This window comes from Dermacentor albipictus, chromosome 3, assembly GCF_038994185.2.
Source record: "Dermacentor albipictus isolate Rhodes 1998 colony chromosome 3, USDA_Dalb.pri_finalv2, whole genome shotgun sequence".
In the NCBI taxonomy this organism is placed as follows: Eukaryota; Metazoa; Arthropoda; class Arachnida; order Ixodida; family Ixodidae; genus Dermacentor; species Dermacentor albipictus.
Genome location: NC_091823.1, coordinates 166,563,493 through 166,576,088, shown reverse-complemented (window position 1 = coordinate 166,576,088; position 12,596 = coordinate 166,563,493). Strand labels below are relative to the sequence as shown.

General features: G+C 43.9%; 1 protein-coding gene across 1 annotated transcript in view; it reads left to right on the top strand.

Moving 5' to 3' along the window:
• Positions 1 to 448: 448 nt before the first annotated feature.
• The window catches only part of T3dh (Type III alcohol dehydrogenase), a 75,317-nt gene continuing 63,169 nt past the window's right edge, over positions 449 to 12,596 (top strand). Inside the window, exons 1-3 of the mRNA XM_070536259.1 lie at positions 449 to 986; positions 1,533 to 1,573; positions 12,370 to 12,485. Of these exons, the coding sequence (XP_070392360.1) occupies positions 934 to 986; positions 1,533 to 1,573; positions 12,370 to 12,485 (210 nt within the window). The 5' untranslated portion in view covers positions 449 to 933. The remainder of the gene's footprint in view (positions 987 to 1,532; positions 1,574 to 12,369; positions 12,486 to 12,596) is intronic.

The following is a 12,596-nucleotide window of genomic DNA, read 5'->3' as shown; positions in this document are numbered from 1 at the left end:
TGCTGGATATGACACTCACACTCATAGACCTTAAACACAACTTTCAAGCTTGCACATCCCACTCCGAAGTCAACATATCTCGCGAACAGACTGCAGTGCGATAAATGCACGGGCCGAAAAAAAAAAAGAAAAACGTATTTCACTTTTCAGAGGCATAGAGCAGCGACGAGAGCTTCAGGAGCGCGGTTGCTTATGACAACGTTGACGTTTGGGGCACCGTTTATATATCAAAGCTTTATAAATGGTAGTTTGGGGTACCCGTCCAAGGTCCTGTAGGCACGCATGCTCATTGTAGGAGTACGCGCACCTCTTGTGTCGTCTGCTCGTGCCGTCTGCTAGGCCACCAAAGCCACCATGCTGCCGATCCAAGCACGCGAATTCCTATCCCATGTCCTATCCGCTGTCAACCCTGCTGCCCTGCTACTGCCGCTACTCCGCAGTGCACTGCATCGTATATGGTGCCAGTAGCAAAAATAGAAACGCAAGAAGTGTATACCGCTATCTGTCGCTCACAACTAAAGTTGCGATTGTTCGTTCCTTTCATGATTCTGTCGATTCCGTCCGACGAGCAACACAACGCCGGCACGCCGCCACAGAGTACAAGGCTGTCAATGCGCTGGTTGTAGCAGAACAGCCCCGTGTTATTTGGGAGGGTAGAAAATTTTATGCGTGTGTTTACAGTTCTTATGAATTTCCTAAAATCATACCGACTAGCATTCGTTGCATGCCGTGGATCTCAGAGGCCGAGTTTAACGTCACCTCCTCTGACATTCTTGCTCATACGTAAGCGGATGGCGGTTTCTTGCAGACGTCTCCGTGCCTCCGTGTAGTGTGGTTGTGTGGTGTATCACCGCATTTGTCGTTCAAGTTCTCGAGGGTTTGTGCTAACGTATCCGCTCAACTTTGTACTAAAACTACCACCGTCACGTCCCAATGTCCAACGCACTTCGCGTCGTCAACTTGCTCCAACAAGTGTCGCGGGCATCGTAAGTGTGGCAGCTTCATTTGCCCGTTATGTCACGCAACGTGCACCTGTCGTGTTGGAAGTGGTGCGATATGTGTGTTCAGCGGCTTTCATCGCTCTTGCCTCCGGGCTGTGCATCAAAGGGACGTTCGGCCGCGACCGGCGCGCAGCCGCTTTTGCAGAGTGCACTGCACGGTGGCTTGTGCTTTCAGAGTGTCGCAAAAATATGTATAAATAGGAAAGCCTACCGCTATGCAATCGCTGCGGCTAGAGTCACCCGATCTATCAGTGCATAAGTAGCCACTTAACGTAGCGGTCAATTAATCAATTTTACTGTGCCCCGTTGGCGTATGTCGAGCCATTCCGCTGCTGCATCTATCATTGGCGGTTTAACTTGGGCACTTTGCTACAGTTTATTGGTTCTCTTAGTTAACGATAGAAGAGTTTAGATTATTTCAGTCTTGCTTACGCCATTGCTTTCGGTAATCAGCTGGTAGCAACCTGACGCTTTTCTTTTTCTATTTTATGTCGCTTATCTGTGGTATGTTGTTTTCACCTTGATGTGTAGATGCCGGTGTCCAGCTCACGCTGCAGTTTCTTCCGTTCAAGGTGAGCCGTAGGCGCTGATGAAAAGCGCCGTATCATTTGGCTCCTCTGTTATGTCTTCATCATGACTGCCTTGGGAAGTATTCAAAATACCTGATATGTTAGAAAAATCGAAGCTCTTACAGAGCGCTAACATTAACCATACGATCGCTGGTGGCGTGACATTCTTGTTCTTAAAAGCTTAATTCTCAAAATAAAGAAAGAAAATCGATTAAAGTTTATTACAAGTCGATTGCAAGGAAACTAACTGCAAAAGCTGCACCAGAAATTTTAATTACGGTTGCTGTTGCCACCTTATTGTGATTTCAACTATGACACATTCTTTTGACATGCTGACACTTGTGGTGTAGTATTTGTTAGTTGCAACTTTTATAATACTTTTCTTTTTTGCATTGCATGAATCCGCTAATGATCGTCTCTCTCTAGGGCAATCAGAAGCTCTAAGGGATAGCTCAGCTCCTTCAAGGTGGTGGCAGCTACACACTGAATGAAACTAACATGTTCTGCATGCAACAGGAACAAACATGCTTTGTATTGAATGAAGACAATCAGTTATTAAGATCAAAACGTGTAAAAGCTTGGAGAAGTTTTTACAGAAATATGAAGGAATGAGCAGATTATTTCGACATCAGGCAGTTGGAAAATAAAAAAAGAGCAATATAAATACAATGTAAAATGCATGTGGCACACACTCATTAACTAGAGCAGCAGGCTTTACATCAAGTGCTACTTCAAAAGCTGCCTTCTTCTTGCCTAGCCTTCTGCATACACTTGACTTACACTAAAGTGGCAACCTTGGCTTGTTGATGACCCATTACGAGCAGTAGGTACAGCACATTGCAGACAAGGACAAAAGAAGTGATGAGACACACTTGACGCTAACTCACAGCACATTATTTCGAACCTGTTCTTATGCCAGACAAAGTTCGCTGTGCCTGCCAAGCAACAGCAGCATTATGAACAACTTCAAAGTCTTTCCCTGCATTGACAGATTAACAATCACAATACACAACCTTATCTCACATGTGTACCACCACTTTGGAATGCTAACAGCAGACAAGGGATCCAGTGGCCTTACACCTACATATATTTCCAGCCATATTAAGAAACAATGAAGTCAGTGGAAAGATAGAGGAGAATAATTATGTTTAATTTAAATGTAGAAATAATAAAGTAAAGGAAAATGAAAGTGCACAAAAACATAATTTGCCACAGGTGAAAGCCATAGGCCTCTGTTGGCATTATTATTGGTGTTCCTTTTTCATTATTATTATGTATAACCATGTCTCCTTTCCTTTTTCTGTTCTTCAGTGGGCTATTTAGCAATGTTCTTTATCTTGTCCATCGTCTGACAGGAGGTCCTTGTAAAGCCTTGTACTCTGGGACTTTCTGTACCTTCATTTATGTGTTAGTCACCCAAGAAAACGTGATCCTATTGCACAGAATAAATAAGTAAAGGCCCACCTGCCATCATTGGCAGTGGGCAGCCAGCGTTTACATTTTTGCGATAGTGTGTACATGCACTAAGAATCTCTGAACCCGGACAGGCCACCAACGGACACTAACCCTTGCAACGTTTGACGCCCGAACCCTTTCGAGTGAAGCTAGCCTATCAGGACTCTTTGAGCAACTATCAAGCATTGTTTGGGATATCATTGGCCTTAGCTAGGCTAGAAGACCTGGTGAGGCTTATACAATGCTGACAAATGGCCACGTCCTCTGCTATAGAGCACTATCCTATAAGAAGTAGTTCAGAGTAGGATTCCTAATCCATAAGGACATAGCAGCAACATTGACGAATTCTACAGCATTAATGAGAGGGTAGCATGTAGTCATAACAAAGCTAAATAGGAGGTATAGAACCTACGCTCCAACCTCCAGTCACAATGATGAAGAAATGAACAGTTTTATGAAGATGTTAAATTAGCGATGCGAAAAGTGCAAAGTTAATATACTGTAGTCATGAGTGACTTCAGTGCAAAAGTGGGGAAAAAGTAGGCTGGTGAACAAGCAATTCGCAACTACAGCATGGATTCTGGGAACACTAGAGGAGAGATGTTGGTAGAAATTGTGGAAAGGAATAAGCTGTGAAAAATGAACACTTTCATCAGGAAGTGTTGGAACAAAAAGTGGACCTGGAACAGCCCTAATGGTGAAACAAGAAATGAAATTCATTTCATACTTCCTGCCGATCCCAGCATAGTACAGGATGTAGAAGTGTTAGGTAGGGTAAAGGGGGGTGCAGTGATCGTAGGTTAGTGGGGGCTAGGATTCACCTCAATTTGAAGAGAGAAAGAGCAAAATTCGTCAAGAAAAAACAGGCCAACCTAGACGCAGTAAGGGTAAAAGCACACCAATTCAGGTTGCCATTTGCAAACAAGTATGCAGCCTTAGGACAGAGAGATGATAACATAGAGGCAATGAATGAAACCTTAACTAGGCTGGCTTCACAAGCAGCAATTGCAGTGGGAGGTAAGGCACCAAGGCAACCAGTAGGTAAGCTCTCCCAAGTTACGAAGGACCTAATAAAGACATGACAAAGAATGAAAGTGTCTGACTCAAGAGATCAGATAAAATTCACGGAACTGTCAAAACTAATCAACAAGGAGAAAATAAGAGATATTCTAAATTATAACGTGAGAAAGACTAAGGAAGCAGTAAAATATGGACGCAGCCTGAAAACAGTGAGAAGGAAACTAGGCATCGGACAAACCAAGATGTATGCACTGAAAGATAGACAGGGCAATTACATTAGCAATCTCGAAGATATAGTAAAAGCAGCAGAAGACTTCTATGCTCACCTGTACAGTACCCAGAGAAGCCACGATACCTCCATTCAAAGCCATAATGAACAGGTTAGAGAGGCTCCTTCTATAACTAGTGATGAAGTTAGAGGGGTCTTGCAAGACATGAAACAGGGAAAAGCAGTGGCAGAAGATGGACTACCAGTCGATTTAATCAAAGATGGTGGAGACCTAATGCTTGAAAAACTAGCAACCCTTTATACAAACTGTCTATCGACTTCAAGGGTCCCAGAGAACTGGAAGAATGCCAACATTATACTAATCATCCACAAAAAGGGAGACATTAAAGGATTGAGAAATTATATATAGGTCCACTAGCTTACTTCAATATTACATAAAATATTCACCAAGATAATCTCCAATAGAATAAGGGCAACACTGGACTTTAGTCAACCAAGGGAACAGGCAGGTGTCAGGAAGGGATATTCTACAATAGGTCACATCCATGTCATCGATCAGGTAATCTAGAAATCCGCAGAGTACAATCAGCCTCTCTAATGGCTTTCATAGATTACGAGAAGGCATTTGATTCAATAGAGATACCAGCAGTCATAGAGGCTTTACTTAATCAAGGAGTATACACCAGAACACCGTGAATTCAAAGGGCGCCGCCATATTGATGAGCGCCGGTCGCGCCATCTATCCCAAGCGCCGCGAAGTAGCAGGCCTGGGCTGCCACGCCGGGAGATGCGACCCGGCGCGAAAGCGAAACTTGGGCTTTTTAGCTGGGCGGAAGGCGTGTTTCGCGTTTTTTCTAACCTGTCATTTTCGCTGTCTGGATTCAATCAAACTTCAAGACCTCATGCAAGTCCGCAATGGCCACACTGAGTGATGTGCAGACTGCAGAAGCGAATACATCGGGTAGGTACGCTATTACGTTTGTACAAACCGCGCGCTATATGCTAGAACACGTGTAAGCTTTTTGGCACGTAACCTGTGAAGGAATTTACAGCACTGTGTTGGTGCAATATATTATTAAAGCACGGAGAACACTGTCATCTGCACTTTCAGTTTGGTCTTGTTTGTCATGGTCTCTACTGAGTTGGCCGCGTTTGGCAACCAACTGGCGAGGTCGTTTGACTGCCTGGTTAGCGGACGCCTGCCCTTCACCACCTGCACATTGAAAACAAAATAGATGTTATAGTAAGAAGGGCTATAGTTCTTTCCCATGCCATCACTGTTGCGAAGATATAAAGTCCTCTCAAAATGAAATAGAAAATACACCAGGCCAATTGTATCGTGCAACCACATAAAAGTACAACATTCAGAACAAAAGCCTACAGCACTCGAACAAGCAGCATATGATGCTAAACCTGCACTCATTGGAAAATGAGGTACTACAGTAGTTATAATGTTCAACTACATGTGCAGTCAAAGCCCGTATAACAGGGCGAGCATGACAGATGCAGGTGTTGTACAGTTGCACAAACCATGAGCACGTAAAATTACCATCCCTACATAAAGCTGCATCATCAGGACCCCTTTGGTACAAGACAACAACCGCACCTGCATTCCAAGAAATTAGCCCCACCAACTGCTGCTACCTGGTACCAGGCCTGTTTCGCTTGTGCGTGGCCATCGGATTGTTGGCGCTCTCTTAGAAAAGAAAACAGCAAAAAAAACTAGTGAGAACGATCAAAATTTTGTTACAAAATACAAGAATAATTAAGCACCTTATTTTCCTCGCCATATGAACACAAATATTTTGCGCTTTGCCTCGCATAACAGCCCGCACGCAGTTTAGAGCTCAGGAGGCTCAAATGAATTCGTTACGAACGACACCTGCAACACCAGCTCGTAAAGGTAGGTGCGCTGCAAGAACACCTTCGGCGACGAGTAGTCATCGTTTACGTTTTTGTGGACGCATGCTATGTGACGAGCAGACTTCGGTTTACTTTCATTAGCAATAACACTCACCAGCAAGGCCTACAACTTGTCATTCACGCTTAATGGTCATTCCGTGCACCAGCTGCAAGTATTGCTAACCGCAAACTCAACTGTTCCGTTTAACCGTCGGGAGCTCTGCCTGAATGAAAACATGAAAAAGCTTGCCTTTTTGTTATAGCCAAGGCGAAGCACCGGCGCGGGATTCTGCTCTGTAGGCTTGTTGCCCAGAAAGTGCTCGGAGCAAACCTGCGTGTTACACGTATTACGTTTGTAGGGCGCAAAGTTGAACGTGGCACCAAAATATACACAGATCGAATACTCACTCGTGCATTTTCACTGGGTTGGTAGTTGTTCCTATTCACTGCAGCTATCCACCGGTGGCGCAGCTTGGCATTCTTCGTTGCGGATGGAAATCAGCGCAGGCTGAAAACACCGCACCGGCACGATTCCCTACGTGTGTTGTGCTCTTCGCAAACAGCGCTAAGCAACCTGCTCCTTTCCCGCTGGTTGTTTTGGCATCCAAACACGAGGTAATGATGCCCAGATGACTTCTTCTACTTTGGATCCGTGTGAACGGGCACATTTCCGCACTTTGGAGCCCTAGAGCTGGCGCTTGCCATGTCTACTGGTCGCCGGCGAACACACTTTGGCAGCCCAGTACAAAACGGCGCCGCTCGACCGGGCAACCCGGGTGCGAGAGTATGCGTTCGGTTAGTCTGGGTGCGAGACTAGCGTGTTCTGGTCTATAGGATGCTTACGTAAATATCTTCGAAAGTATCTACGGAGGTTCCACAGCTACCTTAATTCTCCACAAGAAAAGGAGGCAGACACCTATCAAGAAAGGGGTCAGACAAGGAGGCACAATCTCTCCAATGCTATTCACTGCATGCTCGGAAGAAGTATTCAAGCTATTAAACTGGGAAGGTTTAGGAGTAAGGATCAATGGCGAATATCTCGGCAACCTTCGATTTCCAGATGACATTGTCCTGTTCAGTAACACTGGGGACAAGTTACAACAAATGATTGAAGACCTTAACAGAGAGAGCATAAGAGTGGGGTTGAAGATTAATATGCAGAAGACAAAGGTAATGATGAATAGCCGGGCAAGGGAATAAAAGTTCAGGATCGTCAGTTAGTCTATAGAGTCTGCAAAGGAGTATGTTTACCTAGGTAAATTACTCACAGGGGACCCTGATCATGACTCATGAGAAGGAAATTTACAAAAGTATTAAAATGGGCTGCAGCGCATTCGGCACACGTCAGATCCTGACTGGAAGCTTACCATTATCATTAAAAAGAAACGTGTACAATCAATGCATTCTACCGGTGCTGACATATGGGGCAGAAACTTGGAGACTGACAAAGAAGCTCGAAAACAAGTTGAGGACCACGCAAAGAGTCGTGGAACGAAGAATGTTAGGCATAACGTTAAGAGACAGGATGAGAGCTGTGTGGATCTGAGAGCAAACAGGGATAGCTGATATTCTAATTGGCATAAAGATAAAGAAATAGAGCTGGGCAGGTCATGTAATGCGTAGGTTAGATAACCGGTGGACCATTAGGGCTACAGATTGTGTGCCAAGAGAAGGGAAGTGTAGTCGGGGACAGCAGAAGACTAGGTGGTATGATGAAATTAAGAAATTCGCAGGCTCTAACTGGAATCAGCACAGGACAGGGGTAATGGGAGATCGTAGGGAGAGGCCTTCATCCTGCAGTGGACATAAAATAGGCTGCTGCTGACAGTGATGATGACACGCAAGCAGACAATGAAACTAATGAAAAGTACCTCATCAACTTTGTGATGACAAGTATTTCCTCCACAGTATGCATGTGAGCTTACTTATTTAGAAGATGTAACAGAAAACATCAAAGCTGGTTGATAAATCCATTCTCAAGCTTTGTCAATGCAACCGATGAAGCAATAACACTCAAGAGGCTGTCCGGCCTTTCAGCAACATCAGCCTTGATCATTTCTTTTGTTAGCCATAGGCTGTTGTTATTATTTATGTTCGAGTCACTGTCAACTTCCTGGTGACACCATGAATATGTTGAGCATAGGGACGACAGTGTGTGAGAAGAGTAGCGCCAGTCTGCTAGGCGAGTGCTTGTTCATTGCTGCTGCGCAGGGATGTCTATTCTTATGCCAAGGAGCACTCCGGTCATGCATAGCACACGTCAGCTACAAGTGGTTGCCATATGGCTGCCCCCAAGAGCGGAGCTGTAGTGGTTGAGCGATGATGGTAACATGAGTCAGCTCTCTTCGTGCTGTGAGAGAATTGATGCCACTGAAAAAGAACAAGATATAGTGGTAGTGGAAGAACAGGTGTTAACACACTAGGCAAGTTTGAAGCATTCCAATGCTACACCTTCCTGGTTGCCCTTTATGTCAGTGACATAACATGAGTCTCGACGCTCTTAAGACATTTCCAAGGTAGTAGGTATGTAGGGGAGGACAAACGGAGCTATGCTTAACAAGGACGTGAGATCACAACTTTAGACATACGCATGTTGGGAAGACGTCAGACATGTTGGTCAAGGTCATACATTTTTTTACAGGGTCTGCAGCTGTTGCAGATAGTTTGACTCGCGCTAGAAGGGACGTCGAAGAAGTCTGCCATCAGTCGAAGTGTTGTACTGGAAACCAACTCTATGCTGGTGTAGTTCAAGTCCGACTTAACATGCAGAAAATACCCAGGAATGTTGAACCCATTGAGAAGGCCGAACCCATAAGCAGTGAGGGCTGACTTAAGGTGGTGATGGAAACGCTCGACGAGGCCATTTGTCGGCAGGTATTATGCCACTGTGCATAGCCGAATCGTTCCGAGCAGATGTAAGACCTCAGTAAGTAGTGATAATTGATCTGTCATCCCTGGTCTGTTACGATAGTGGCTGTACACCCGACATGTGCCACCCAGGACAGTAGGATTGTTGTTGCTGCTGTGACTGCTGGGATAGCCACCATGGGGACGGCTGTAGGCGACCAAGTAAATCTGTTAACAAGTACCGGTAGCCTTGGCAGCGTGGTAGAGGGCTCACAATGTCAATGTGAACCGTGATGGAATGGTCATTAGGCAATAAAAATTGCTGGGGTGGAGGGACGGAATAGCGGGGTATCTTGGCTCACTGGCAAGGATCACAGGCATGGACCTAGTTGCATATTTGTCTCATTGGGCTCAGACAAAGTGAGACACAGTGAGACATGGTGTGGCATCAACACACAGATGTGTAAGGCTATGGAAAGCATCAAATATATGAATGCCAATTATATTTGCTTAACACAATTTCTTTAAACTCATTGATATGCTTTCTTGTGACCTGAAGAATCCCAACTAACCATTTCGTGCACTGGTGATGCTGTTTTCTCTTACCTTCTGCTTTAGCTAGCTAAAATTTATGTTCCACTAAACCAGCAGCTTGCATGGCATTACCAAAACAAAACACTTTAGTTTCAGGATCTTTGCTTCGTAGGAACGTTCAGGTTTAATCACACTTATGACCGAAAGATTGGTTTGCAACAGCCACAGCAATGCAGCACAGCTACAATGCACAGCTGCAGCTTGTGCTTTGACAAAACACTGAAACGGTCAGAGAGCATGCAGTGCTAGTAACAACAGTGGATTCATGTATACTGCTGTAGATGTTGTTTTTACTTATTTACTATTTATAGATACTGTGAGTCACATTTGGGGTCATAAGAAGAAGGGCAAGATCAGGAGAGTGAATACTACTGTATGAGGTGCAAACAAGATAAACACAAGATGGAAAGAAAATGTAGTGATCTCCATTATAAACGCTAATTAAGTCGTCGTGCTAGCTACACAAATGCAGCTTGCATAGTTAGTTTATGATGTGCTTTTGCGGGCACAATTTTTGCGAACAAGTAGTCTCGACCAGTACGTAATCTACAAAAATTTCTTAACTTGCTGTTCAAATTTTGCAATTGTGTTACACGTTTTATATGTTGGGGATCAACGAATATGAATGCAACTTCATTTTTATGTGACACTTCTAAAGTGTTTGTCTTCATCAGTTCTTCATATGTCTTCATTTTCCTCATCAAAGCTGAAGATTAGTATGCTAATTTTGCATTCAGATGCAAAATTGCAAAATTAATTTTGCATTCAGATACCAAGACAAACCCCCATATGATGCAGCCAATTGTAAGGGGAAAGAAAAAAGCCAGTCTTGTTTTTGCAAGCTGAGAGCAGCAGTGTAGCTGTTAGCAGCTCCACCCAGCATCTAGGCTGGTGTCCACCCAGCTAATAGCTTCTAATCAGCTACATTACGTCGGGTAGGGAACGGTGTTAATTTTTGCATCGGCACTGCTGCCTCTGAATTCTAAATTAGCATATGGTGACAAATGTCTTGGAATGCAAATCCCTTAGAATCGTCAAATAAAAAGTTGTCCTTGAATGCAACTGTCTTCGAGTTTCCAACATAACAATTTATCATAATTGAAAAATTCAGAAAGTTAGTACAAATGGTTTCACATATGTGTGTACTTGCTGACTCTACTTGTTCTTGAAAGTTGTGTTGGCCAAAATGGATAAGTCACCTGGGCAAACAGGATTTGCATAACTATCAGAGTTTGTATTAAAATTGCTGATGCTTGACTTTAGGGCCCTGTATACATTATACAAAAAAGCAATAAAATACAAAACCTTGCTTAACGGGATAACCACAAGTACGCGAAGGAAATTAATATTGTATGAGAGGCAGTTGGTAGCAATCAACATGGACAATATAGGAAAAACAGGGCAAAAGAAACTGAAAGAACACCGTTGAACACTATGTTGAAAATCAGTGTTGACGAAAATAATGCATTCTCCGATAATCTCAAGAAATTTACTTGTCAAATTGCTGGCACAAAGAACTAACGATGTATACAAGTATGAACATCCATGCAAAAAAAAAATCTTTCTAAAGAGAGAACCAGAAAGGCATGCTGACACATTTTTCACTTTGCTTGGTACTGTGATATGCCTGTATGACCTCTTGCTGTATCTTTTAACTTGCTGTTTCAATGAACTAGATCTCGCAAGACAAATAGTTCATGCTCCCATTCTTTGCATAGCGCAGTCAAACCAAGACTCCTTGCTTGAGAACATCCCCCATACCAAACAGTGCATAAAACGTCTACAGAGAAAAGCCATCAGATTCATATATAGTAGGTACAATCGTAATGATTCTCCAACAGAACTCCTTGATAAAGCTTGCCTCCCGACTATTTACAAGCGTGCGAAATTCTTACGCCTCAAGTTTCTGTTCCACCACCTTAACGGGGGCTACAAATTAAACAGTGGTGCATATGTATCTTTCACTGAACAGCGAAACACTAGAACTAAACATCTTAAACATTTAATTGAATACAGGTTCCACAAAGACTGTGGGGAGGCGTACTGCTCCTTGTCCCATATGCTCTGGCAATGCCCTGCGTTACGCAGCTCATCGCTAACCACTCTAACCGACTGGGAGGCAGCCCTTAAGAGCGGCGACCTCTCAGAGCAACTACGGGCTGTCCAGAGGGCCTGCGACAGGGCGGAGGACCACGATCTTCCGACCCCGACGTGGGTGCGGCCCGCGACGGCTACGGGGACTCCCTGAAAAGGGGGGTACCCTAACGCCGGTTCCTCAGGACCATTAATAAAGTTCTTTGTCTGTCTGTCTGTTTCTTTCCCCAGACAATCAGAGACTGGAATTCATTGCCTAGTGATATTATAATGTGCTCACCTGACGATTTCCTTCCTATGCTGGAAAAATATGTCTATGAGTACGCATCTTGATTTAGCAGTATCACCTGCAGACACCGCATTTTGTCTCTAATTGGTTTGGATGTACTTTTTTTTTGTTTATCTTATGCTTCTGTATTTCTGTTCATTAACCTTTAAGGGCTGACTCAGGAAGGTCACGCCCTTTTATTGTATTACTCAATTACGTCTCCTTGTAAACTACAATACTAACAAGTGTATAAGTTTGTCATTCTTATTTTGATGCAATGTATTTTCCCATGTCCCGCAACAGCCTCCAAATGGAGGCTAGCAGTATGTATGAAATAAATAAATAAATGTTGTATGTCTACTCTTACCTTAGCCAAGTTGGTTCATGCAGGTGTTAGAGACAGCCACCATGACCACCAAGTGGACCTCCCTAAGACTGACTATGCATTCGAGATGGCCTGCTCAAACATTCGCTATGGACCCGGGGTGACCCGCGAAGTTGGAATGGTGAGTGCTTTTGCTTGCTGTGTTTCTCAGAACTGGCATAAGAGAATGCGAGGGTTAGCTTCAAGTTTCTGCTAGGCCTGTCATGGCTGTGTACGTGTTGTAGTGAAGTCT